The following is a 27,312-nucleotide window of genomic DNA, read 5'->3' on the forward strand; positions in this document are numbered from 1 at the left end:
GAATGTCATGGGCCAAACTTGGAGGAATGTCATGGGCCAAACTTGGAGGAATCGTCCCGAACCGAAAACGATGGGGAGGTGTGGTTACGTCCCTATGCTCCACAAGGGGTCAACAAGAATGATTATGATGATGGTGATCGAATAATCTTGATAACGCTGGATTTCCTGACAACCAATCATCAATTAATGATTAGCCCTCTAGGCCTATCCCTCGACCACTTGCATCTCTTCTATTCAGCAAGTTCCTATATGTCCTGCCCCCCCCCCTCAAATCCATACACACACACACACAAACACACACACACACACTGAATGGACGAGCTTGAAATCTCTAGCGGTCATTGTTCTGTTTAACTGTTTAATGAGTCGTGTCATTAGCTAAATCTTTAATCACATCCGTCGTGTCATTAGCTAAATCTTTAATCACACCGGTCGTGTCATTAGCTAAATCTGTAATCAAACCAGTAGTGTCATTAGCTAAATCTTTAATCACACCGGTCGTGTCATTAGCTAAATCTTTAATCACATCCGTCGTGTCATTAGCTAAATCTTTAATCACATCCGTCGTGTCATTAGCTAAATCTTTAATCACACCGGTCGTGTCATTAGCTAAATCTTTAATCACATCCGTCGTGTCATTAGCTAAATCTTTAATCACACCGGTCGTGTCATTAGCTAAATCTTTAATCACATCAGTCGTGTCATTAGCTAAATCTTTAATTACATCAGTCGTGTCATTAGCTAAATCTTTAATCACACCGGTCGTGTCATTAGCTAAATCTTTAATCACATCCGTCGTGCCATTAGCTAAATCTTTAATCACATCCGTCGTGTTATTAGCTAAATCTTTAATCACATCCGTCGTGCCATTAGCTAAATCTTTAATCACATCCGTCGTGTCATTAGCTAAATATTTAATCACATCCGTCGTGCCATTAGCTAAATCTTTAATCAAATCCGTCGTGTCGGTAGTATAATTAGCTAAAGCTGTAATCACACCAGTCGTGTCGGTAGTATAATTAGCTAAATCTGTAATCACACCAGTGGTGTCAATAGCGTCTTTATCTAAACCTACGTTAACATGAGTTGACTTTGCAGCAAATATCAACCATTGCAAGGAAATTAATTCCTTAAATTATCCTTTCACTTTCTAAGTTATCTGCCAGTTCAGTCCCCCTTTCTCCCCCCCCCCCCCCCCTGATATAGACTTACCTAGCAAACATTCCTGCATGAACACGATGCAGTCAGTCACGCTCTGCTTGCTGCGGGGTCTGGCACCCACGGGCACGTACACCCCTCCACAAGAACTAACGCTAGGTAAAATGTGTCTATCAGCCCACGTCATCGTCCTGTGACCGTCCCAGACTTGGTCCCCACCGCCAGTAAACCACCAGCACTAAATATAGACGGCCGAGATGCGAGAGTGGAGCCCAGAGTTATCGGACTTGCCTAGACTGTACAGTCGCCCAGAGTAGTGGGACTTTATTTGTGAAGGCCCCCAGACTTAAGGACAGCTAGAGGAATTTTTGTGTGATTCGCTGTTGTGTTTGTGTGTGATTTTGGTGATTCCGCGGTGTGTTACCCAGGTGTGTCAAGATCGTGTTATGATTGAACGTGTGCGACACTGCCACCAGGACTATAGCGGAACGTGTTGACCTAGATATACAGGTAAGTCCAGGTAATGCATGTGTTGGGGGACATAATTAGATGGGGTTAGGAGGTCGGTTCGTGGTAATGTTGGGGTATGAAGTGTATTGGGGTTAGGTTATGGACTGTGTAAGGTTAAAAGTATGAGTTGTGGTAAAGTTATTAAAGCCAACTTATATAATCGTGACAGCTAGGCCTGATAGATATATGACACTATGGCGTTATGTGCTACATATTGTATGACACTATTTCGTTATGTGCTACATATTTTATGACACTATGGCATTATGTGCTACTTACTATATGTACATTTTATTGCGTCATGAATCTGTCATCCAACAAATAAATACATGATGTTATGGCGCCAAATTTACTGTCGTCTGTTCATTGTGCCAGTAGCTCCACATTGTCTTCTGGAATTTTCTCTGGCATAATATTTCTGCTCACTTACTGAATGTACAATTGGAGGGGGTGGGGGTCCATCACACGAGGGATGGGGCGGTTTAGACCTGTGACTATGTGCTTCGCTTATGTGTTTGCTGTTTGCTAGGGGTCTAGAACATGACCCCCCCCCCTATACTGAGGAACCCTGACCCTTACCATAAACCCCAACGACAAACCTATAGCTAACCCTAACTCCAATATCAATCCTAATCCCAACTCTAAACCTGCCTCTAACCCTATCACTGAGTTATCCCTAACTAGTCGGGGGGGGGGGGGGTAATTGAAAGGTAGTAATTGCTCCAGGGCAATAATTAACCCGGGGTCCGGGGGGAGGGGGGTAATGTCCTGCTCCCATATGTTAGACGTGCTGTTATTTTAGATGGTGAACAATGTGAATTCTGTTAAACTAGGCGAATTCGGTTAAACTAGGTGAATTCGGAAACTAGGTGAATTCGGTTAAACTAGGTGAATTCGGTTAAACTAGGTGAATTCGGTTAAACTAGGTGAATTCGGTTAAACTATGTGAATTCCGGTAAACTATGTGAATTCCGGTAAACTATGTGAATTCAGTTGATTTGGTTAAACTAGGTAAAATTCGGTTAAACTAGTTGACGTGATTTCAGCGCAGAGACTGTTATATTGGACGATAAATTGGGGAGGGGGTGGGGAGCGAAGTAAACGTTGTGTCATTATTTTCAGACGTCCCCTTAATTACATGAGCACAGTGACGTTGCTTTTAATACTGTAGGTCCTACGAAACCGTCAGCTTCTTGGTGATATCAAAGTATTTATTTGTCAACTCTTTACACCATAAATATTTTCTTGAAATTTGTCAACTCTTTACACCATAAATTATTTCTTGAAATTTGTCAACTCTTTACACTATAAATTATTTCTTGAAATTTGTCAACTCTTTACACCATACATATTTTCTCTAAGACGCAATAACACGGTAACCTAATCCAGTTCCTGTGAGTGCAAGCTATGCCGCGCACCACATCAAATGTAAGTTCTTGGGTTACCCAGCATAATCTCATTGACGTCATCAATAAAAGAGCTAAGTCATGATATTCAACAAGAAAATATGTTCTAATTTTAGCTTGCGGAAATACCAACTTATGGCGCCCTAGAACTAGTACATAACTATAAAATATTTTACCCCTAAATTTGATGCCCTGAAATATGAAGTCATGCTTGGAAATTAATGTCTTACTTTCTGCCCTAAGGCAGTAAAGTCATGTCATGGTTTTGTCCGGAGAATGTCGGGCTTAGGTCGTTAAACGAATTGGTTAATATTGCAGTTAACCAGATGGTTAGCGTTAATTAATTGGTTAGACTAATGCTTTGACGTGGGTGTGTCAGTGGTTATATTTCTAGTTGAACATCCTTGTCTATTAGTTTGTGTCTAAGTCAAGTAAAAATAACACCAAATCCCCACCTCCTGTTATATTACCTCTAGACACCCCACCTCCTGTTATATTACCTCTAGACACCCTACCTCCTGTTATATTACCTATAGACACCCCACCTCCTGTAAACAAAAACACCACCAGACACCCCGCCTCCTGTTATATTACCTCTAGACACCCCACCTCCCGTAAAAAACCACCATTGTACAACACCCCACCTCATGTAAACAAAAACACCACCAGACACCCCACCCCCGGCTACAGCCACCACCAGATATTTCACGCCGGCTACGCTTGACTGACTCTCGTCTTTGCGAGTCTGGAGAATTTACGCGACGAAGATGGGGATTTCTGTAAACGAGCCGACCCGCGGCGTATCATACGCCGCTATTTAGTTGTTGTTTTTTCTACTTTTCAGTAATTCATAATTTGTGAATTCGACAGTACCAATGCTGTCAATGAAAATATTTCTTTAAAACACTATAAGTAGCTCGTTAAGGACGATAAACCCCCCCCCCCTCCTTTCACACCCCCCCCCCCTCCGTTAAAGTAAACTCCACTTAGTTACCTCCCCCCCCCCTACGTTAAAAATCGTTTCAAACTAAATTATCTCCCCCTAATAGTCGTCACTAAACCCGGCTCTGCTTGTAAACATTTAGCCCGAACAACAGCTCACCAGACCATATAGGGGTGGGGGTGGTAGGGAGCGCGCTTACAGCTTGTTTTCAAGCGTCTCCCAGAAGAGAATTATATATATAGATAGATAGGTAACACCGCACGAAGAGGTGGGGTGGGGGTGAGAGGGAGATGTGCTCTGATAACAAAGTAACTGCTTTTAGTTTAAGACCGGCATCATATCAGGGCTTTTGAAAAGATTAGGATCCCATTTGTCTAACTTTTTTGTCGGGGGTAACATTCGCGTGACGTCATCAATCAGGGTGTGTGAGGAATGTAGTTGTAAAACGTACCGTAACTTTAGACCTTGCCGTAACTTTAGAACGTGCCGTAATTTTAGAAAGTGTCGTAACTTTAGAAAGTGTAGTAACTTTTGAAAGTGCCGTTCATTAGAAAGTGTAGTAACTTTAGAAAGTGACGCAACTTTAGAAAGTGACGCAACTTTAGAAAGTGGCGTAACTTTAGAAAGTGTAGTAACTTCAGAAAGTGTCGTTACTAGAAAGTGCCATAACTTTAGAAAGTGATATAACTATAGATAGTGTAGTGAATATTCACATTTGTATGTAGCTTACTTTAAGAACGCCTGTGCTTGACTATCAGCACTTAGCTATTCAAGGGTATTGTGTTTTGGTGGAAGCTCTTGAGTCTATCTGGGGTAAATTTTTTTCCCCCTTATCTCGTAAGCCTTACATACATTCTACCCCCCCCCCCCCTCCTCCGGCTTGTATATAAACTATGTAAACAAAATCCAATCCACCATTTTATTGCTAGCCTGCTCTGAGGTTTTACTTCCTGATGCGGTCAGGTGGCCCCGCGTCATTCGTAGCAGACGACAGAAGACAGCAACTCAAATGTGTAGATCTAGTCTACTGTAGCCTACTGTAGCCTACTGTAGCCTACTGTAGCCTACTGTAGCCTACTGTAGTCTACTGTAGCCTACTGTAACCTACTGTAACCTACTGTAGTCTAGCTAAACCTAAGTGGTTCTGTGGCTTACGTCTTTGTAAGGATTTTCTGAGGTGGACTTTGATCCTCGATCTCAAGTAAGAAAAATATTTGTTTCTTAAACTTGAGCTGCGTTATTCTTATTGTCACTAGATCATCTAGATTAAACTTTTTAATCTCTTCTGGTTGGGCTTTACAGTTAATAATAGTTAATAACTAACTCTACTAAACTGAACTAGATCGTAATTGATTATATTTCAATGTGTTTGTTTTTTTTAACTAGTTTACAACTATTGTGAAGAGAATTTTTTTTTAAAAACCGAAATAGAGAATGTCACGTGTCGTCATTATAACGTAACTCTAATTGTTTGTTTTAAACTTATAAAGCCTTGTGCATGCCGCTGACGAAGACCTTAGGTAGAAACTTTATTCGTGTATTTAACCCTCTGAGCCCCATAGGGTCTCAATCACCATAATGACCCTCCATATTTTTACACGTCGTCACAAAAAGCCAGACCCCTCAAATATGACGCCACACATAAAGGTAGCCCCCCCCCCCCCCCCCCCCCAAAAAAAAAATAATTGCTACTTTTCTCTTTTTTTTCTCAACTTGGTCAAATTTTATAGATTTTTCATTGCAAATTCAAAAAGAAATATTTTTTAAAACGTGAAGTATCGGTAAAAATTCAGTTTGAAAATGACTTTTTAAAATGCAACAGTGCGTCGTTATACGTTTAGACCTGCTATCACTAGGCTACAACTGAGGAATACGTACTAAGTGAAATATAATAAACGTAAAGATTAATTAGGACTTACGCAATAATTAAACAGCCTAATTAAGTAAGTCACAACCTCTTAATTAACATTGTCCTCGGACATAAGCTGACATATCCCCTCCCAGTGATTGGCTGACCTTCACCCCCTCCCAGTGATTGGCTGACCTTCACCCCCTCCCAGTGATTGGCTGACCTTCACCCCCTCCCAGTGATTGGCTGACCTTCACCCCCTCCCAGTGATTGGCTGACCTTCACCCCCTCACAGTGATTGGCTGACCTTCACCCCCTCACATTGATTGGCTGACCTTCACCTCCTCACATTGATTGGCTGACCTTCACCCTCTCCCATTGATTGGCTGACCTTCACCCTCTCCCATTGATTGGCTGACCTTCACCCCCTCCCATTGATTGGCTGACCTTCACCCCCTCCCATTGATTGGCTGACCTTCACCCCCTCCCATTGATTGGCTGACCTTCACCCCCTCCCATTGATTGGCTGACCTTCACACTCTCCCATTGATTGGCTGACCTTCACCCTCTACCATTGATTGGCTGACCTTCACCCCCTCCCATTGATTGGCTGACCTTCACCCCCTCCCATTGATTGGCTGACCTTCACTCTCTCCCATTGATTGGCTGACCTTCACACTCTCCCATTGATTGGCTGACCTTCACCCTCTCCCATTGATTGGCTGACCTTCACCCTCTACCATTGATTGGCTGACCTTCACCCCCTCCCAGTGATTGGCTGACCTTCACCCCCTCCCAGTGATTGGCTGACCTTCACCCCCTCCCAGTGATTGGCTGACCTTCACCCCGTCCCAGTGACTGGCTGACCTTCACCCCAATCCCAGTGACTGGCTGACCTCCCCCCCCCCCCTCACCCTGCTGGCTCCCTTTAGTACCCATAATAACGAGTTATTATTAGCAACACAGTCTATATATAGACGAGTGTGTCTAACTACAGACTTGATATTCGCATGTGTCAGCATTTATCAGAATTCAGGCGAATTAAATGCGAGATTTGTTTTTGCTTTATGTCAACCAGACAACGCTGGAACAAAACTGAGTTCTTCTAGACTTGATAGTTTTTAGATTCCACTTACTGCAAATTGGTTTGGGTTGGGTTTTTTTTTTTAATATTTGTTAGAATGTTAGAATTGGTTTAGAACAAAAATATCGCTAGATATGTTTCAGAACGTCTGTAGATTTTCTTTAGAAATTAACTTGTTCTAGAATCTTCTAAGTATATAAACAGTGTATCGTCTGCCTCTCTGTATCGTTCATAAAACCGTCCACACATAATCTACAAGCGTGGATACTATTTTTCTGTATAGCATTGCAGTGTCAGGATATAATTTAACACAAAGGGGTTGTAGCCCTAGCCATTTGGAGCAGTGGGTAAATCTAATCGTATGCTTGCTATTATTGTGCTCATAATCACAATTTTTTTGGCGGGGCTTCCTTCGTATCTAGATCTAGGCTGTTGTTCCCTGTTTGGGGGAAAATCCGTATGTATCAAGTTTCTATTAATATGAAATGCGTGTTTTTCTTTCTTGCTTTGGACTTTTTTTCGTCACACGAAAGATATAATTAGCCGGAGTGCTAAAACAAAGAAAATTGCGTTCTATTGTCCTCCTATTGTCCTCTCCTCCAACTGTCATGTCCTCCAACTGTCATGTCCTCCAACTGTCCTGTCCTCCAACTGTCTTGTCCTCCAACTGTCCTGTCCTCCAACTGTCCTGTCCTCTAACTGTCCTGTCCTCCTATTGTCCTCTCCTCCAACTGTCATGTCCTCCAACTGTCATGTCCTCCAACTGTCCTGTCCTCCAACTGTCTTGTCCTCCAACTGTCCTGTCCTCCAACTGTCCTGTCCTCCAATTGTCCTGTCCTCCAATTGTCCTGTCCTCCAACTGTCATGTCCTCCAACTGTCATATCCTCCAACTGTCATGTCCTCCAATTGTCCTGTCCTCCAACTGTCATGTCCTCCAATTGTCCTGTCCTCCAACTGTCCTGTCCTCCAATTGTCATGTCCTCCAACTGTCCTGTCCTCCAACTGTCCTGTCCTCCAACTGTCCTGTCCTCCAACTGTCCTGTCCTCCAACTGTCCTGTCCTCCAATTGTCATGTCCTCCAACTGTCCTGTCCTCTAACTGTCCTGTCCTCCAACTGTCCTGTCCTCCAACTGTCCTGTCTTCCAACTGTCCTGTCTTCCAACTGTCCTGTCCTCCAACTGTCTTGTCATTCAACTGTCATGTCCTTCAACTGTCCTGTCCTCCAACTGTCCTGTCCTCGAACTGTCATGTCCTTCAACTGTCCTGTCCTCCAACTGTCCTGTCCTCCAACTGTCCTGTCCTAAAATGTGACACACTGACACTAGTCTTGAGGGGGGGGGGGGGCGGGATGAATAACACACCCTGCTTCGAGTCATTTGATGACACCATGACAACATAAACTGTTTGAGGCTAGGTTAGCATAAAAAACAATATGGCAGTTTTACCATAGCTGAAAGTTGTCGTTACAACACTATGACATACAATGGTGGTGTTAGTACACTAGTACACGCACCATGGGGTTTAGATGTGACACCATTAAACACTCAATTGAACATAGCTATCACCTTTGTCATAGGCAGCAGGTGTACGATATGACACCAAGGCATATCATATCGGGGTACATATGACACCATGCCATAAGCACCAAGTGTAGATACCCCCCCCCCCCGCCCACCACCCCCACCCCCCACCATTAACTGTGTAGATGTACCAGTGGCTTCATCTGATGACTACTTCCTTGTTGCTTCTATTCTTCAACTGCCCTCAACCGTGTCGGTAACTTGAGAGAACATTTCTTATTGAATGTTTTTTTTTTTCGTCTCGTCACAATCAATGTAGATACAGGTGGTAGCTCTAGATCATGGCTACATGTGGTAGCTCTAGATCAGGGCTACATGTGGTAGCTCTAGATCAGGGCTACATGTGGTAGCTCTAGATCAGGGCTACATGTGGTAGCTCTAGATCAGGGCTACATGTGGTAGCTCTAGATCAGGGCTACATGTGGTAGCTCTAGATCAGGGCTACATGTGGTAGCTCTAGATCAGGGCTACATGTGGTAGCTCTAGATCAGGGCTACATGTGGTAGCTCTAGATCAGGGCTACATGTGGTAGCTCTAGATCAGGGCTACATGTGGTAGCTCTAGATCAGGGCTACATGTGGTAGCTCTAGATCATGGCTACATGTGGTAGCTCTAGATCAGGGCTACATGTGGTAGCTCTAGATCAGGGCTACATGTGGTAGCTCTAGATCAGGGCTTCATGTGGTAGCTCTAGATCAGGGCTACATGTGGTAGCTCTAGATCAGGGCTACATGTGGTAGCTCTAGATCAGGGCTACATGTGGTAGCTCTAGATCAGGGCTACATGTGGTAGCTCTAGATCAGGGCTACATGTGGTAGCTCTAGATCAGGGCTACAGGCTGTAGCTCTAGATCAGGGCTACATGTGGTAGCTCTAGATCAGGGCTACAGGTGGTAGCTCTAGATCAGGGCTACATCGGCTGGTATATGTGGTAGTTCTAGATCATGACATATTGAGAGTGTATGTGGTAGTTCTAGATCAGGGCTACATCGTGTGGTGTATGTGGTAGTTCTAGATCAGGGCTACATCGAGTGGTGTATGTGGTAGTTCTAGATCAGGGCTACATCGTGTGGTGTATGTGGTAGTTCTAGATCAGGGCTACATCGTGTGGTGTATGTGGTAGTTCTAGATCAGGGCTACATCGTGTGGTGTATGTGGTAGTTCTAGATCAGGGCTACATCGTGTGGTGTATGTGGTAGTTCTAGATCAGGGCTACATCGAGTGGTGTATGTGGTAGTTCTAGATCAGGGCTACATCGAGTGGTGTATGTGGTAGTTCTAGATCAGGGCTACATCCAGTGGTATGTGGTACGTGTAGATCATGGCTTTATCGAGTGGTGTATGTGGTAGTTCTAGATCATGGCATATCGAGTGTGTATGTGGTAGTTCTAGATCATGGCTACATCGTGTGGTGTGTGTGGTAGTTCTAGATCATGGCATATCGAGTGGGGTTTATTTGGTAGCTGTAGACCAAGACATATCGCTGGTAGTTCTAGATCATGGCTTTAAGCCGGACTGACCGTGTTTAACTGACTGGATGTCCTGAATCCCTTGATGTGACAAGCCATAATGACAGAATATTAACGACAAGGTTAGGTTAGGTACAGAATATACTCCTAGAAAAGTGTGGTTTGGGGGGGGGGGGGTCGGATCTTGCTTGACAGCTGTCTTCTCTAAGACAATTCTGTACCTGCACTCAAGCCCTTAGTGTCAAATAACATTCCTGTCAATATTGCTCTTTCAGTAACAGCCTACCCCAACCCCTCTGTTTACCTGATGTAGCTACTACTTTAACTGTCAGAACAAAGTCCTATATTACACTGGTACTTTGTTAAACAATGGCTAGAACTGCTTATTGCCTGAAATAATTTATAACAGGGGTTATACAAAATGTGGCTGAACCCAATATAACAAGGGTTTACACACAAATGAGTGCTGAACCCTGGTGTAACAAGGGTTTACATGCAAATGAGCGCTGAACTATTCTGGTGTAACAAGGGTTTACACACACATGGGTGCTAAACCCTGGTGTAACAAGGGTTTACACACAAATGAGTGCTGAACCCTGGTGTAACAAGGGTTTACACACAAATGAGTGCTGAACCCTGGTGTAACAAGGGTTTACACACAAATGAGTGCTGAACCCTGGTGTAACAAGGGTTTACACACAAATGGGTGCTAAACCCTGGTGTAACAAGGGTTTACACACAAATGAGTGCTGAACCCTGGTGTAACAAGGGTTTACACACAAATGGGTGCTGAACCCTTGTACAAAAAAGGGTGTCGACCCCAGGTCTAAGGTTCAAAGTTCAAGCCGTTGTTCGCTCGCCTCAGCAAACGACAGCGCTCACACACCGGAAGTTGACCAACTGTAATTGTCGAGAGTTTGTCTCTGACATTTCCCGCCCCACTGGCCTAGTTACTGTCATGACGGCGGTGCTATTGACCACCTAGTTTACAACTAACTTGACTTACAATAAACTTGACTTTAACCAACTTGACTTAAACCAACTTGACTTACTCAGGACAATCAACACACGTGTCTACAGCCAACTTGACTTACAACCAACTTGACTTACTCAGGACAATCAACACACGTGTCTACAGCCAATTTGACTTACAACCAACTTGACTTAAATCTACAGTACATTAACGTCTAGACAGTGTGACGTCCACACAGTACCGTAACATCTAGAAAGTGGGACGTCCACACAGTACCGTAACATCTAGACAGTGTGACGTCCACACAGTACCGTAACATCTAGAAAGTGGGACGTCCACACAGTACCGTAACATCTAGACAGTGTGACGTCCACACAGTACCGTAACATCTAGAAAGTGGGACGTCCACACAGTACCGTAACATCTAGAAAGTGGGACGTCCATACAGTACCGTAACATCTAGACAGTGTGACGTCCACACAGTACCGTAACGTGTAGACAGTGGGACGTCCATACAGTACCGTAACGTCTAGACAGTGGGACGTCCACACAGTACCGTAACATCTAGAAAGTGGGACGTCCACACAGTACCGTAACATCTAGACAGTGTGACGTCCACACAGTACCGTAACATCTAGAAAGTGGGACGTCCACACAGTACCGTAACATCTAGCTAAACAGTGGGACGTCCACACAGTACCGTAACATCTAGACAGTGGGACGTCCACACAGTACCGTAACGTGTAGACAGTGGGACGTCCATACAGTACCGTAACATCTAGACAGTGGAACGTCCACACAGTACCTTAACATCTCGACAGTGTGAGGTCCACACAGTACCGTAACGCCTGACAACGAACGAGCCAGCAGACGTTGATGATGTACTTTCCCCTAGTTTATCAAGACCAGACTTAACTAACTGCCCTAACTTCACTTCCAGGACTGACACACACACACACACACACACATACACACATACACACGTACTTAACGAACCAATACGACGCACTTATCTTAGTGTAAATAAACCTGTTGAGACCCCACCATTGCGGTATTCAAGTTTAAGACTTGTACCACTAGTTAGGGAAAGCCCCCAGTATCACAGCTTCCCCCCCCCCCCCCCCACCGCAACACCTCCTACGATCGGGTGCATCTCGGGTGAGTCAGATTGCATAGCTTACATTAACGTGCATTCTTTTGGCGCCCTGACCCACACACCGGAAGTTCATGCAACCAGCAGACGATAGAAGGTAAGAGCAACAAAAGTTGATTTTCTAAAGATTAACTTAAGATAATTTCCTAAACTTCAACAAAAGAAGATTTCCTAAGGACTAACAAAAGTTCATTTTCTCAAGGTTGCCCGACGGAGGTAATTAAATTGTATCAGTCAGTGTCGTAGTACATTTGTTCGATTAATTAATTAATTAACCATATTCTTTAACTTTGTTTTCTTGAGGGTGAATTACTTTAGACATTCTGAAAATTGGATATAGAAATTTAATTTGATTAGAAAATTATGATTAAAGATTTCCCTCACACGTTATTTAATTACCTTGATTAGAAATATATAATTAAAGATTTCACACACAAACTATTGTCAGTATTGTTAGAAGGTAAAATAGGATGTGGCTACATCCATCGACCGTGAGAAAAAGCATTCATTCATAGAATCGAATTATTTTCGTTACTAGCAAGTTCTTGAAGTTGAATGTGTGTGTGTATGTGGGGGGCTGTAAAGGGGGAGTGGGGATATACAAAAAGTTTTATAGAGTCAAAGAGAATCGCCATTATGTCATAATACATAGATGCGTATGCACATGTTGTATAGATACGTGTATACATCCTCTTTAAATAAGTGTGTACATTTTCTATAAATAAGTGTGTACATTATATTTTATAAATGTGTGTACATCCTCTATAGATAAGTATATACATTTTCTATAAATAAATGTGTACATTTTCTATAAATTATTGTGCACATTATAATGTTATAAATATGTGTGTACATCCTCTATAGATAAGTGTGTACATGTTCTATAGATAAGAGTGTACATACTTTACATAGCTTCATAGAGCCTATCTACATATACAGATTACATAAAACCTATCTATATTGAATATTACAGGTAAGCTTTTTATTCGACAATTTACAACTCAGTATAGACAATCAGACTACATCAGGGTGGTAGAATGGTCTATTCCATCTTCAACTATGTCATTTTATGTCTTGGATTGATGCTTGTTTTAAATACAATCACCTGATTGTATATAGAACAATCATCCGGTAAGCCCACACCTCATGGTAGCTTACACAATCATCCAACACAATCATCCAACACAATCATCCAACACAATCATCCAACACAACCATCCAGCAAGACTACGTAAGATGTTTTGCTATGACCCTACAGCTATTGAACGCTTCTGTCAACAGGGGCAGATAATTCACTATGACAATAACACAACCCGGAACTTGAGCGATCCTTGTACTGTGAATGGGACGAAGAATTTTTTTTTTTAGGTGGGCGGTCACCTTAAACCGAAACAGATTCTCCGTTCGATTTTCTTACTGATAATTTCCAGAGGCGTAGCGACCCTTCCCGACGCCCGGGGACATACTTTCGATTTGCACCCCACCCCTCGAACTTTTGATTTGCACCTCCCCCTCAAACTTTCAATTTGTTTCCCCCCCCCCCTCGCTACGCCTCTGATGATTTCTGAGAGAGACACTGAGGCGTAGCGACTCCTCCCGGCGCCCGGGGACAAACTTTCAATGTGGCGCCCCCCCCCCCCCCCCCCCCCCATATATTTTTATATTCATAATTCAAAACTGCCGCTTATATGAGCTTTTCCAACCGATTCTGGCGCCCCTAAGGTGGGCGCCCGGGGACATATGTACCCCCCTCCCACACACCCCTCGTCGAATCGCCTCCGAAAAGACACGACGAACTAAGCGTCACTTGATGGTGAACTGCAACATATGAGCTGAACTACCAGAGAATGAGGAAGTTTTGATCCTGTCAGGTCTGATGGTGTATGTTGATGTACGAACAATAGGACAAAAATATCAACTGCTGATGTACAAGTTATTTATAACAGCTGAAAATTTTTACCGGATTCGGATGAGCGGGTTTGGTTCTTCCTGGTGTAGTCCTGACCTGATATGTTGTCCTTTGTCCTAGCTAGTTGTTATAGAAAGCTGTCCTGTGTTCTAGCCAGTTGTTATAGAAAACTGTCCTGTGTCCTAGTCAGTTATATTCTAGTCATATATTCTAGTCAGTTGTTACAGTCATTTGTCCTATGCCCTAGTCAGTTGTTCTAGTTACAATATGTCTTTCGTCTCATGGTAAGTTATTCTGTGTCTTAGAAAGTTGTTCTAGTAAGCTGTCATATGTCCTGATATAACTGTGTCCTATGATGTTGTCCTTTGTCCTGGTGTGTCCCACTAGGCTGTCCTGTGTCCTGTAAATTGTCCTATTTCTCGTCCTATAAACGTGTCCTGTATTACAGTAACCCCATGACGTAGCAATAGGCGATCCATTGAATCAGGGCACCAGCGTACAAAAGCTGCGTGACACGCTTCAGTGAAGCCGATGCTGTAACCATGGCGGGGGGGGGGGGGGGGGGTGGTGAGAGTTTGGGGGGCAAATACCTGTTCAGACGACCTAACATTACCTGATCCACATATGATTGAAGAGTTGTCGAACTTTCTGAAAGGCAATGATAGCTGTGAGAAAAAAATGTCGTTGACAAATTCCTAGGCATGACGTTTCATATTTAACTGTGTGTTTTGGGAGGGGGGGGGGGCGGGAAGTGGGGTTTAAAATCGTGGGTAGTGGGGGCGCTTTGATGTTTCGGGTTATCAAGCACTATTTTTAAGTTGAAACGGTGAATGGTATTTTTTTAAAATAAACATTTTTAATTACACGTAGCCTACATAACATAACATACGAGCTGATTATTATTGCTGTGCTCCTAACATTAACTATAACACATACGGTATGGTAATTATATTTGGCATACGTTATAAATAATAACGTTTATTAAAGAAAGTTCCCTTTTCGGACCTTAGGGTCCATGGGGCCAGTGAAGTAGAGTTCACCTGTTTCTGTGACCTAGACAAATGGGGTAGTGTGGTCAGCACTATGCCCATCCACCTTTACTTTCCCTAACTTTAGTCAGGTTTTATGTGCCCATCAGAGCTAGGTGAATTCTGCAATTAATTTTTTTAAAATTAGTCCTAATTTAGCGGCGCGTGAAATCAGCTGTCGACCGACATAGAGCGACAAGATGGGGGTCAGGGTCAAGGCCGGCTGATCTCGGCCTTGAGGAAATACTCAATGCTGTTGGTAGGACTACGTTACGGAAGAAATGTAAAAAGAAACCAGCATCTTAGCCCTTCAAAAAAAAATGATATCGCGCCTGTCCCTGAAAGCTTGCTCCCCCTCCCACGGAAAAAAATGTCTGAAAGAAACCTTATTATTAAAGACTTTGGCTTCCTGTCGCACCTCATCCATCCTGATTGTAAACATTCTCGTGAACCACAGCTCATCACATTGTTAGGGTGTTCGCGTTTTTAACTAATTATCTCCCTTTCAGTTATTAAATATAGTAATCTATCGAGTGATTTGATTTTGTTATCTCCCCTTAGTTCCGAAGCTGTTTAATTAATTTTTAATGACTAATGAAACATCTAATTAAATTTTAAAATTATGTATTGTCATCAACGTGGAACGTATCTCGAGAGTTTGAACAAAATCGCTGCATTAGAAGTGGGTCAAAACTGAGTCCCAAGATATGCCAAAAACAAACAAATAAACAGATTGCGAACGAAATAAAAGCTGGTAAATAGTGTGGTCATTTTTACCTTCTCGTGAGCGGTTTCTTCCGGTTTCTCAAAAGCCAAAAACTTGAGTACCATTTAAGTTAGATGGACAAAACTTCTCATACAAATAATAAATTGTATGTGCAGGTTTCTTTCAAACTATTTCCGATAACCGTAAGTGAAACTTTATTTCTTGGGAACACGATATCTTAATGCTGGTAAACAAAATTTCGTTAATAAGTAATAGATCTTATACTTGGATCACTTTCAATTTTTGAGTGACCTCCGATATCCGGAAGATGTACTTTACTCTATTTCTGGCTTCTAAAATACCGATGACATGAGTACCGTTTCTGGTAGGTGGACGAAATTTCATACACTTATTCACTGGTTTCTATCAAATGTTGGGTGTTTTTTTGTTGATCGCAGGTAAACTTACGCTATTTCTGATTTCTCAAACAAGCCATGAGAATTTATCTCCGTCGTGGAGGTAAACTTGCCATAAAATTTTGACCAGTCCTAACGGATCGATTTCTTTCAAACCTTTCAAGCAGGTCAAGATATGATGGAAATATTTTGTGATTTAATTATATCTTTAATTAACCCTTTAAAAAATGAACCAATATTTACTATATAAAGTACTAATTTTCTGCTTTATTACACACTTTGCGGTCATTTGGTGCAGTAGCGTAGCGAGGGGGGGGGGGGGCTATGTCCCCGGGCGCCGACCTTAGGGGGCGCCAAAATGGGTTCGAAAAATAAATTTGATAGGTTGAGGGGAGTGCAAATTGAGAGTTTGAGGGCGGGGGGTGCAAATCAAAATCTTGAGGGGGGTGCAAATCGAAAGCTTGAGGGGGGGATGCAAATCGAAATCTTGATGGGGGGGGGGGTGCAAATCGAAAAGTTTGTCCCCGGGCGCCGGGAAGGGTCGCTACGCCTCTGATTTGGTGCGTAATTTTTTTTTATATGCGATTTATGTATTATACAAGAAAGTTTAGGGAGATCACTCCCGCTTTATTTTTTTCAAGGGTCGCATAAATTAATTGATTGTCATTACTTAAAAGCTGTTGGGTTGGGGGCTGTAGAGTCAACTGATAAGAAAGGGGGTGGGGCTAGGGATAGAATGGGATAAAATAGCGCAACCAGGGAGAAAGGGATAAAATAACACCACTAGAAGTCTAGAGTCAGCCGTAACCGCTCTCCCATGACGAAAATAATTTATGTCTAGTGTGGCTTAAGCAAACTTTATTTCTGTGAGCCGGCTAAGACTTCTATAGATCTAAGTCCATGTTAAATGGAGCTATTTTAATATTTTTGAAAACTTGTAATTTTTTTCATGTATTTTCAACAGAGATGAAGACGTAAATAGTGGCAAACAAATCTTCATGTGAAGCTTCTCACAACAGTCAGGCGCTCGTTGAGATAGCGCGGTAGTGGCGAGAAGCATGAAGTGACCTCACACCAGCAACCAACGGACGCCAACAGCCACCAAACACGAACAACCACCAGATGAAGTGAACAGACATCAGCAACCACCAGATGAAGTGACCTCACACCAGAAGCCACCAGATGAAGTGACCTCACACCAGCAACCACCAGATGAAGTGACCTCACACCAGAAGCCACCAGATGAAGTGACCTCACACCAGCAACCACCAGATGAAGTGACCCGACCCCAGCAGCCACCGCCATGTTCACCAAGAAGCGGCCGCCATCTGAGCCGCCAGACAAGCTGATCAAGGTGGTCAAACCTCAGCTAGAGGTCGACCCTGACCCCATGACCATGACACAGATTCTACAGAAGTTGGCGCTACCCAGGTAAGACATGAGTCTGGTCGGTCAAAAGGTCTTTGTATACCAGGTCAAAGGTCTCTGTACGGCAGGTCAAAGTTCAATGGTTTTCAGGTCAAAGTTCAGTAGTTGTCAGGTCAAAGGTCCCTGTACGTCAGGTCTAAGGTCCCTGTATGTCAGTTCAAAGGTCCCTGTACGTCAGGTCAAAGGTCCATGTACGTCAGGTCAAAGGTCCATGTACGTAGGGTCAAAGGTCCCTGTACGTAGGGTCAAAGGTCCATGTACATCAGGTCAAAGGTCCATGTACGTCAGGTCAAAGGTCCCTGTACGTCAGGTCAAAGGTCCCTGTACGTCAGGTCAAAGGTCCATGTACGTAGGGTCAAAGGTCCCTGTACGTAGGGTCAAAGGTCCATGTACATCAGGTCAAAGGTCCATGTACGTCAGGTCAAAGGTCCCTGTACGTCAGGTCAAAGGTCCCTGTACGTCAGGTCAAAGGTCCCTGTACGTAGGGTCAAAGGTCCCTGTACGTAGGGTCAAAAGTCCCTGTACGTAGGGTCAAAGGTCCCTGTACGTCAGATCAAAGGTCCCTGTACGTAGGGTCAAAGGTCCCTGTACGTAGGGTCAAAGGTCCCTGTACGTATAGTCAAAGGTCCCTGTACGTAGGGTCAAAGGTCCCTGTACGTAGGGTCAAAGGTCCCTGTACGTCAGGTCAAAGGTCCCTGTACGTCAGGTCTAAGGTCCCTGTACGTCAGGTCAAAGGTCCATGTACGTCAGGTCAAGGTTCTAGGTAAATTTATGATACACTTCAACATGAACTGACACGTTTGTTTACCCGTTGCCAGGGTGATCCAGTGCAGCAGGGAGTACATCCCCCTGGGCGCCAACCTAGACTTCACCCAGCCACTGCTCGCCTTCTGCAGGAACTCCGTCCGGAAGGTCGCAGCGGTCAGCGCCATCTTTGACCAGAGCCAGAACGAGTTTACTCCCGTCGGTGACGAACTGTTGATTCCTGAAACTTACCTGGGTAACTTCCCTTTGATACAATTAACTGGGTAACTTCCCTTTGATACAATAAACTGGGTAACTTCCCTTTCCTACACTTACCTGGGTAACTTCCCTTTCCTACACTTACATGGGCAACTTCCCTTTAATACACTTACACGGGTAACTTCTCTTTCCTACACTTACATGGGCAACTTCCTTTTCTTACACTAAGATTTTCATATACAACTGAACAGGGGGGAATCTCACCCAAAATTGACCATGACTCACCACACTGACCATTTGAACATCTCCTCACACTGACCATCTCCCCACACTGACCATCTCCCCACACTAACCATCTCCCCACACTAACCATCTCCCCACACTAACCATCTCCCCACACTAACCATCTCCCCACACTGACCATATAACCATCTCCCCACACTGACCACCCCCCACACTGACCATCTCCCCACACTGACCATCTCCCCACACTGACCATCTCCCCACACTGACCATCTCCCCACACTGACCATCTCCCCACACTAACCATCTCCCCCCACTGACCATCTCCCCACACTAACCATCTCCCCACACTGACCATATAACCATCTCCCCACACTGACCACCCCCCCACACTGACCATATAACCATCTCCACACACTGACCATCTCCCCACACTGATCATATAACCATCTCTCCCACAGGCTGGTTTGCTGTGCTGGGACCAGCGGCCACCGTCAAATCTGACCCGACCGTTCCGTTCTACAGAAATCTCTCGTACCTGGCCACCTCAAAGTGCACCTCGTTCTTGGTGGGCGGCAACAGGTCTATTGAAGGCATCTTGGTAGGTCATTTTGGTGGGCGGCGATGTAGGTCATTTTGGTGGGCGGCAACAGGTCTATTGAAGGCATCGTGGTAGGTCATTTTGGTGGGCGGTAACTGGTTTATTGAAGGCATCGTGGTAGGTCATTTTGGTGGGCGGCAACAGGTCTATTGAAGGCATCGTGGTAGGTCATTTTGGTGGGCGGCAACAGGTCTATTGAAGGCATCGTGGTAGGTCATTTTGGTGGGCAGCAACAGGTCTATTGAAGGCATCTTGGTATGTCATTTTGGTGGGCGGAAACAGGTCTATTGAAGGCATCTTGGTAGGTCATTTTGATGGGCGGCAACAGGTCTATTGAAAGCATCTTGGTAGGTCATTTTGGTGGGCGGCAACAGGTCTATTGAAGGCATCTTGGTAGGTAATTTTGATGGGCGGCAACAGGTCTATTGAAGGCATCGTGGTAGGTCATTTTGGTGGGCGGTAACTGGTTTATTGAAGGCATCGTGGTAGGTCATTTTGGTGGGCGGCAACAGGTCTATTGAAGGCATCGTGGTAGGTCATTTTGGTGGGCGGCAACAGGTCTATTGAAGGCATCGTGGTAGGTCATTTTGGTGGGCGGCAACAGGTCTATTGAAGGCATCTTGGTATGTCATTTTGGTGGGCGGCAACAGGTCTATTGAAGGCATCTTGGTAGGTCATTTTGATGGGCGGCAACAGGTCTATTGAAAGCATCTTGGTAGGTCATTTTGGTGGGCGGCAACAGGTCTATTGAAGGCATCTTGGTAGGTAATTTTGATGGGCGGCAACAGGTCTATTGAAAGCATCTTGGTAGGTCATTTTGGTGGGCGGCAACAGGTCTATTGAAGGCATCTTGGTAGGTCATTTTGGTGGGCGGTAACAGGTCTATTGAAGGCATCTTGGTAGGTCATTTTGATGGGCGGTAACAGGTCTATTGAAGGCATATTGGTAGGTCATTTTGGTGGGCGGCAACAGGTCTATTATCTTGGTAGGTCATTTTGATGGGCGGCAACAGGTCTATTGAAGGCATCTTGGTAAGTCATTTTGGTGGGCGGCAACAGGTCTATTGAAGGCATATTGGTAGGTCATTTTGGTGGGCGGCAATGTAGGTCATTTTGGTGGGCGGCAATAGACCCATTGAAGGCATCTTGGTAGGTCATTTTGGAGGGCGGTAACAGGTCTATTGAAGGCATCTTGGTAGGTTATTTTGGTGGGCGGCAACAGGTCTATTGAAGGCATCTTGGTAGGTCATTTTGGTGGGCGGAAACAGGTCTATTGAAGGCATCTTGGTAGGTCATTTTGATGGGCGGCAATAGGTCTATTGAAGGTATCTTGGTAGGTCATTTTGGTGGGCGGTAACAGGTCTATTGAAGGCATCTTGGTAGGTCATTTTGGTGGGTGGCAACAGGTCTATTGAGGGCATCTTGGTAGGTCTTTTTGGTGGGCGGCAATAGACCTATTGAAGACATCTTGGTAGGTCATTTGGGTGGGCGGCAACAGGTCTATTGAAGGCATTATAGTAGGTCATTTTGGTAGACGTTATGTAATTATTACTTGGTAGAGGGGGGGGGGAACAAAACACCTGTTGTACATTATATTAGCATACAGGGTTGTCTAGGCTGCTAGGATCGGCTGTAATATGCCAGTTAGTTCTCTGGTTAAATCAAGTATGTGCTGGGTAACGAACCCCAGCACGGGGCTACTGAGTTTGTTTCTCTACAAAATTCACCGATACAAACATGTTTGTCTCCCCCAGATGGACCGACGGGACGTGACCAAACAAAATACCCGCATGCAGATTCTGCCCGGGACTGTCCTGAGAAAGGGAGGCAACTACGTTTTAAACACACTGAAAGATTTGAAGAAGAAAAAGAAGAAGAAGGAGCAGGCGCCCGATGAAATGTTCATGCTGTGTTTCGACGAGTACGATAGAGAGATCTACGTACCTACACGCCAAGATGGCGCCTTCTTCATCGTCTCGCAAACAGGCATGCCCTGCAAATTACCTATCTTAAATATCTCGCAAATTTTGACAAGGTTGGTTTTTTTCGACTTTCTGGTATACAGAGTTGAGAAAGTTTTGTAATCGTTAAGTTATTGAATAAAATTATTTTGACACCAGATTTTTGACAACTTTTGACGTTTTACAACCCACCGTAGCCGGAAAACTAAGTCTTGCAATTTTCTTTGTTCGTCTATGTGTATGTAAACACGATAACTTGAGTAACGTTTCAGTTTGCGAAATTTCATATAGGCCCCAATTCCAATTTCCCAAAGGCCATCAGAAAGTGCCATCCCTCTTACTGCAGTGAAAGAAGATACAAGAAAGTTTAGGGCAGATAACTCCGCTTTATTTTCTTTGTCGCCTCATGAACAAGGATGCCACGCAAATTACCCATGTTAAATATCTCCCAAATTTTGATACGGTTTGTTTATGTTGTGGCCTCGCTGTCTGTGTCTTCCTGTAAACTTTGCTAACACGTCTTGATAATCTCGCAGTGACCGGAAGATTTGAAAGAAAGAAAAACAAACGGTTTTGACACCGTAAAACCAGTACTTAACTCTATCCTCTTTACTCCTTGCGGAGCCTAGGGTCTCAACCATACTTTTTCAATATGTAAAGTGTAGGGCCTCAACCATACTCTTCCAATTTGTCCGGTCCCCGGCTGTTGATTTTGCAGCTCCCCAAGACATCCCTGCTGTCTTCAGTTATTCAAAAATACTCCGTCACCAGGTCTGTCTTGGGCGCCCTCTCCTTCACCTTCTCAAGCGCTTGGCGTGTCACATTTCATTGAAATACGCTAACTTGACGAATTACTAGCAAATGGCGGCTAACTTAATATTGTGTTATGTATTTTAAAATGTTTCGACACATTAAAAAAACATGTTTGCCCATTACACCCAGCTGACCATAAATGTTACGACACATTAAAAAAACATGTTTGCCCACCACACCAGCTGACCTAAGCGCCCATGTTGCAGGTACAAGTTCCCCGTGATCGTCAAGCTCCTGTACGGGCGGATCCCCACCATCCCCTGCGCCTTCACCGGAGCCCTCATCTTGACAGACTCCGGCATGAGCCACACCGTCATCGCCTCCACCATCTTCAACGTGCACAACATCAATCTGGAGATACCCGTTGGTCAGTTCATGTCACGTGACGACATCCATTGTAATGGGTGTCTAGGGGGTGGGGGATGGGACTACAGTATTGGGGGTGGGACTACTGTCTAGGGGGGTGGGGATGAGACTACAGTCTAGGGGGTGGGGATGGGACTACACACAAGGGGGTGGGGATGTGACTACAGTCTAGGGGGTGGGGATGTAGCTACAGTATAGGGGGTGGGGATGTGACTACAGCCTAGGGGGTGGGGATGTGACTACAGTCTAGGGTGGGGATGTGACTACAGCCTAGGGGGTGGGGATGTGACTACAGTCTAGGGGGTGGGGATGTGACTACAGTCTAGGATGGGGATGTGACTACAGTCTAGGTGGTGGGGATGGGACTACACACAATGGGGTGGGGATGTGACTACAGTCTAGGGGGTGGGGATGTAGCTACAGTATAGGGGGTGGGGATGTGGCTCTAGGGTGGGGGATGTGGCTCTAGGGTAGGGATGTGGCCAGTCCAATGTATCAGGTGCGTCATCTCGTCCCCAGGGTCAGACATGATGTTTCACGTGGTGACCCACAACCCCGGGCTGCTTGGGAGCAAAGTTTACGTCAACGCCCTCAAGTCCATTGAGATCAACGCCCCGGCTTACATGAGGAACATGAAGGTCAGGGTCATTTCTCTACTCACTCCTTTCTCTAAGCCTTAAGGCATGCATGTTTACATCTTGTTGAGTATCGCTAGTATCAACTTTAGGACGTTGTGATCTTTACATGATACGTCATTATGCATAAAAGTCACTGTAATCTTTTTCAATAAAAAAATTGTGTAGGCTACTCTTGAAAAGCTGGTTCCAAATGTTTGTTGCCAGAAACCACATTTTTCAACCGAAATTGAATATTTTATAACATTTGTATAATAAGTACAAAATGACTTCCGGTTTTATTAAGGCTAGAAATATTCAATCAAATAATTACTAGTAATATAATAGTAATTTAGCTAACACTTTTAGTTTTCATTTTGATTAATAGTCAGGGTGTTGTGGTGATCTAACTACGATACTACGCTATACACCCCTGACCACTATTGCGTATTTTATCATGGAAAACATTTGATGTGACTTTCATTGTTTTACTCTCCCTGGCCATTCCGGTTGACTTCAAAGGTTAAGGCGGTTTTTTTTAAATATAAGAATTGATAAAATAATTCTAAACGGCTTTTCGACGGCTTATATTCAATACAAAAATATGATAATGATTGTAATCGATGGTTCCCAAACAGCTTTAAGCTTTTAAAATGTAACTATAATTTTATCTCGTCTTTTTTTTTTAAAACCTAGTATGATTGTATAGACATTTCAAGCCAAATTTAATGAGATTGTAATGAATAGGAATGTAATGAATAGGAATGTAATGAATAGGAATGTAATGAATAGGAATGTAATGAATAGGAATGTAATGAATAGGAATGTAATGAATAGGAATGTAATGAATAGGAATGTAATGAATAGGAATGTAATGAATAGGAATGTAATGAATAGGAATGTAATGTATAGGAATGTAATGAATAGGAATGTAATGAATAGGAATGTAATGAATAGGAATGTAATGAATAGGAATGTAATGAATAGGAATGTAATGAATAGGAATGTAATGAATAGGAATGTAATGAATAGGAATGTAATGAATAGGAATGTAATGAATAGGAATGTAATGAATAGGAATGTAATGAATAGGAATGTAATGAATAGGAATGTAATGAATAGGAATGTAATGAATAGGAATGTAATGAATAGGAATGTAATGAATAGGAATGTAATGAATAGGAATGTAATGAATAGGAATGTAATGAATAGGAATGTAATGAATAGGAATGTAATGAATAGGAATGTAATGAATAGGAATGTAATGTATAGGAATGTAATGAATAGGAATGTAATGAATAGGAATGTAATGAATAGGAATGTAATGAATAGGAATGTAATGAATAGGAATGTAATGAATAGGAATGTAATGAATAGGAATGTAATGAATAGGAATGTAATGAATAGTAATGTAATGAATAGGAATGTAATGAATAGGAATGTAATGAATAGGAATGTAATGAATAGGAATGTAATGAATAGGAATGTAATGAATAGGAATGTAATGAATAGGAATGTAATGAATAGTAATGTAATGAATAGGAATGTAATGAATAGGAATGTAATGAATAGGAATGTAATGAATAGGAATGTAATGAATAGGAATGTAATGAATAGGAATGTAATGAATAGGAATGTAATGAATAGGAATGTAATGAATAGGAATGTAATGAATAGGAATGTAATGAATAGGAATGTAATGAATAGGAATGTAATGAATAGAAATATAAAATTTTGTTTGTTTCCCGCCGACAGGTGGTTGTCGGAGATCCAAATTTTGACAGCAATGAAGACCAGACATTGGTGAAATCTGTCGATGGCGAACTGCCGACTTCCGCTCAGTCGTCACCCAGTGGCGCGACACCTAGCGGCGATCAAGGGAGACAATGGCGCAAGAATGCCAGCACTAAATCGCGTTCGTTCAAAGAGTTGTCCACCCAACTCACCATCACGGACATTGAAATCGATGACCCCCTCCAGTCCGCTAGAGGGGGGAGACAAAAGCCCAACAAACTGCCGGACATTGAGTCCAACATGGCGCCCTTCAACCAGTACGATCCGCCCAAGCAGGCGACCACAATACCAATCACCGTGGCGCCCCCAGCCCAGGTAAACACGCCAGTCAAGGCACCAAAACCCAACCCGTATGAAGAGATCGACATTCCGACTCAGGAGAAAGTGGACAGGCGCAACCCTAGCACAGATTACATCGGGATTTGGACCAGCGATACTGAGCGGGCCACCTCCACCATCAGCATAGAATACAAATCTGGGCGGCCATCGCCTTCTGGGTGGACATCGCCCACCCCGTCAGATCCGGGGTACTTGGTATCGCCTAAATATAAAGAAGATGGCGTGTTTCCTTTCACCGGCTCCGTTCGTGAGCGACCATCTGACGACCATCGACCATCCATCCCCCAGCGACAGATCCGTGTGGAGAAGCCGTTATTAATGTCCCAACAAAGTTTCTCCTGCACCGACCTATCGACCAACCCACCGCCCCCGGCGCCCCACCTCCCACATAAACGAGCAGGGGGCAGCTTCCACCAGCTCCCCGCGCGGGATTACGTCAACATGGGCGGGCACGTGCTGCGGAGGGTCGAGGACACCCCAGCAGCAGACGAGCGACCGTACGATATTCCCAAACTCGGCGACTCGCTCGCCCGGGGCCAGCCGTACTACGAGCAGCCAATCATTCTTTTTTCTGAAGGGGACCAATCAGACAGCGGCTACGTTAAAGCTGGAAAACTGACCAACCCGGATGTTACCGCGCAGAAAACGCCACTCCGGCTGCCAGTGGATGACGGCGGTTACGTCAAGCCCGGGAAAGCGATTGACCCGGATGTGACCTTCCGGAAGACGCCGTACCGGCCGGAAGCCGTGGACAGCGGCGTGTACGTCAGCGAGGAGATGCTCAGGGACGAGAACGAGAACTTGACCGGTGCAGACGACGAGAGCTGCCACTACGAACACATGCAGGACGAACATCAGACGAGCCGTCAGCCCAGCCCTAGCACCTCGACCACGGACTTTTCCTTGCAGGAATCTCCGTCATCTGAGCTGGAGAAACTCTCGCTGCCCAGCCCCCCATCGCCAAGTAGCACACCCCCACCACCCAAACCACATGGCATCCCTCTCCCCCCACCCAAGCCACACGGTACCATACGGCCTAAACTCCCGCCCCGAAACACCGCCATGTTAAAAACTTCTTGGGCGGGAAAACCAGCAGACGCCTCACTTTACAAACAAAAACTTTTGGAAGAGTTGCAGAGTTCAGGACTAGGTCGTGTCAAGGACGAGTTTCGCGACCTTCAGCCGGAACAACTCACTAGCCTCTCCAGCGCTGAAGATTTGAGTTCAGAGTTGTCGTCCCTGTTCCCTCATTTGTCCAGTGTAGATGTTAAAAAAACTATGATGTGCTTTCAGAAGACCAGAGGCTTGATAAAATAACCAACGGTCTAGTTATTCAAACATTGGATATATTGACACAAACAACTATAAATAAAGATGTAAACGTTGGTAAAAAAAAAAAGCGCCCCCCCCCCCCCCCATTTTGAAAGTTTTGGCGTTTTTTTTTACCAGTCACTACCGTATTTTTGGTGTCACACATTAGAGGTAAAAAAAAACATTGAAATACGTCCACAAAGCCAGTAGCAGCAGCCTGTTTTCTTAATCTCGGTTATGGAGAACTCAGCAATGCAGCTCAGAAGGAGCTTTTTATCAAAAAACAATTTCTTTCCGTTTGGCGCTCCCCTTGAGTCAGCCGTACCACCCTCGCTACGCCTCAGGTTAAAGGAGGTTCAAAATGTGCCCACTGATACACACGTCAGCCCACGTGATGTTTTGTTAGAGGCTGTTTTGTTTACAGTAGTGGTGAACCAATTGTGAAAGGCTTTGATGACCCCCCCCCCCCCACCATGTCAGATGTATTCATGCTGGTCGCCCCCCCCCCCCCATTATACTTGGAAATTAAATGACTAGGTATATTTGTTATGCTTGTTTTAACAATGTTTTAAAAGATGCCCCCCCCCCCCAGCTGAGTCGTTTGGTGTGGGTGACTGTATTATGTACACATGGATTATGTATGTAAAGTAAAGTTGTCCGTCACATTTTGAGTGTTTTGTTTTTCTTTTTAAATTCA

The 27,312-nt window shown here is 44.1% G+C and overlaps 2 protein-coding genes across 3 annotated transcripts; one reads left to right on the forward strand and one right to left on the reverse strand.

The window, feature by feature from the left end:
• Window positions 1–358: 358 nt before the first annotated feature.
• Window positions 359–1,345, reverse strand: LOC131954063 (GRIP and coiled-coil domain-containing protein-like). The gene is made up of 2 exons (XM_059317562.1): window positions 1,213–1,345; window positions 359–1,029 (listed from the first exon to the last, which is right to left on the reverse strand). The coding sequence occupies exons 1-2, from the start codon at window positions 1,343–1,345 to the stop codon at window positions 359–361; spliced, it is 804 nt and encodes a 267-aa protein (XP_059173545.1).
• A 57-nt stretch (window positions 1,346–1,402) lies between these two features.
• LOC131954069 (uncharacterized) lies at window positions 1,403–27,112 on the forward strand. Of its 2 annotated transcripts, none has more exons than XM_059317574.1 (8): window positions 1,403–1,668; window positions 17,148–17,614; window positions 18,430–18,611; window positions 19,279–19,418; window positions 21,172–21,452; window positions 22,398–22,558; window positions 23,077–23,195; window positions 24,927–27,112. In XM_059317574.1, exons 2-8 carry the CDS (start codon window positions 17,487–17,489, stop codon window positions 26,619–26,621), a joined length of 2,706 nt encoding a protein of 901 aa, XP_059173557.1. In that variant the 5' UTR covers window positions 1,403–1,668; window positions 17,148–17,486; the 3' UTR covers window positions 26,622–27,112. The 2 variants fall into 2 exon arrangements, with proteins under 2 accessions (XP_059173557.1, XP_059173556.1); XM_059317573.1 differs by lacking the exon at window positions 1,403–1,668 and adding an exon at window positions 4,994–5,218.
• Window positions 27,113–27,312: the final 200 nt, after the last annotated feature.

The sequence above is a fragment of the Physella acuta genome, unplaced genomic scaffold (assembly GCF_028476545.2).
Source record: "Physella acuta isolate Inbredline_101_S28 unplaced genomic scaffold, ASM2847654v3 ptg000970l, whole genome shotgun sequence".
In the NCBI taxonomy this organism is placed as follows: Eukaryota; Metazoa; Mollusca; class Gastropoda; family Physidae; genus Physella; species Physella acuta.

Bases quoted from the DNA above. Each gene is read 5' to 3' on its own strand.
- LOC131954063 (XM_059317562.1), bottom strand. From the start codon at position 1,345: ATGACGTGGGCTGATAGACACATTTTACCTAGCGTTAGTTCTTGTGGA. The intron at 1,030-1,212 runs GTAAGTCTATAT...GTGTGATTACAG, and splicing joins CATGCAGGAATGTTTGCTAG to ATTTAGCTAATTATACTACC.
- LOC131954069 (XM_059317574.1), top strand. From the start codon at position 17,487: ATGTTCACCAAGAAGCGGCCGCCATCTGAGCCGCCAGACAAGCTGATC. The intron at 17,615-18,429 runs GTAAGACATGAG...ACCCGTTGCCAG, and splicing joins CAGAAGTTGGCGCTACCCAG to GGTGATCCAGTGCAGCAGGG. The intron at 19,419-21,171 runs GTAGGTCATTTT...TGTCTCCCCCAG, and splicing joins GGTCTATTGAAGGCATCTTG to ATGGACCGACGGGACGTGAC.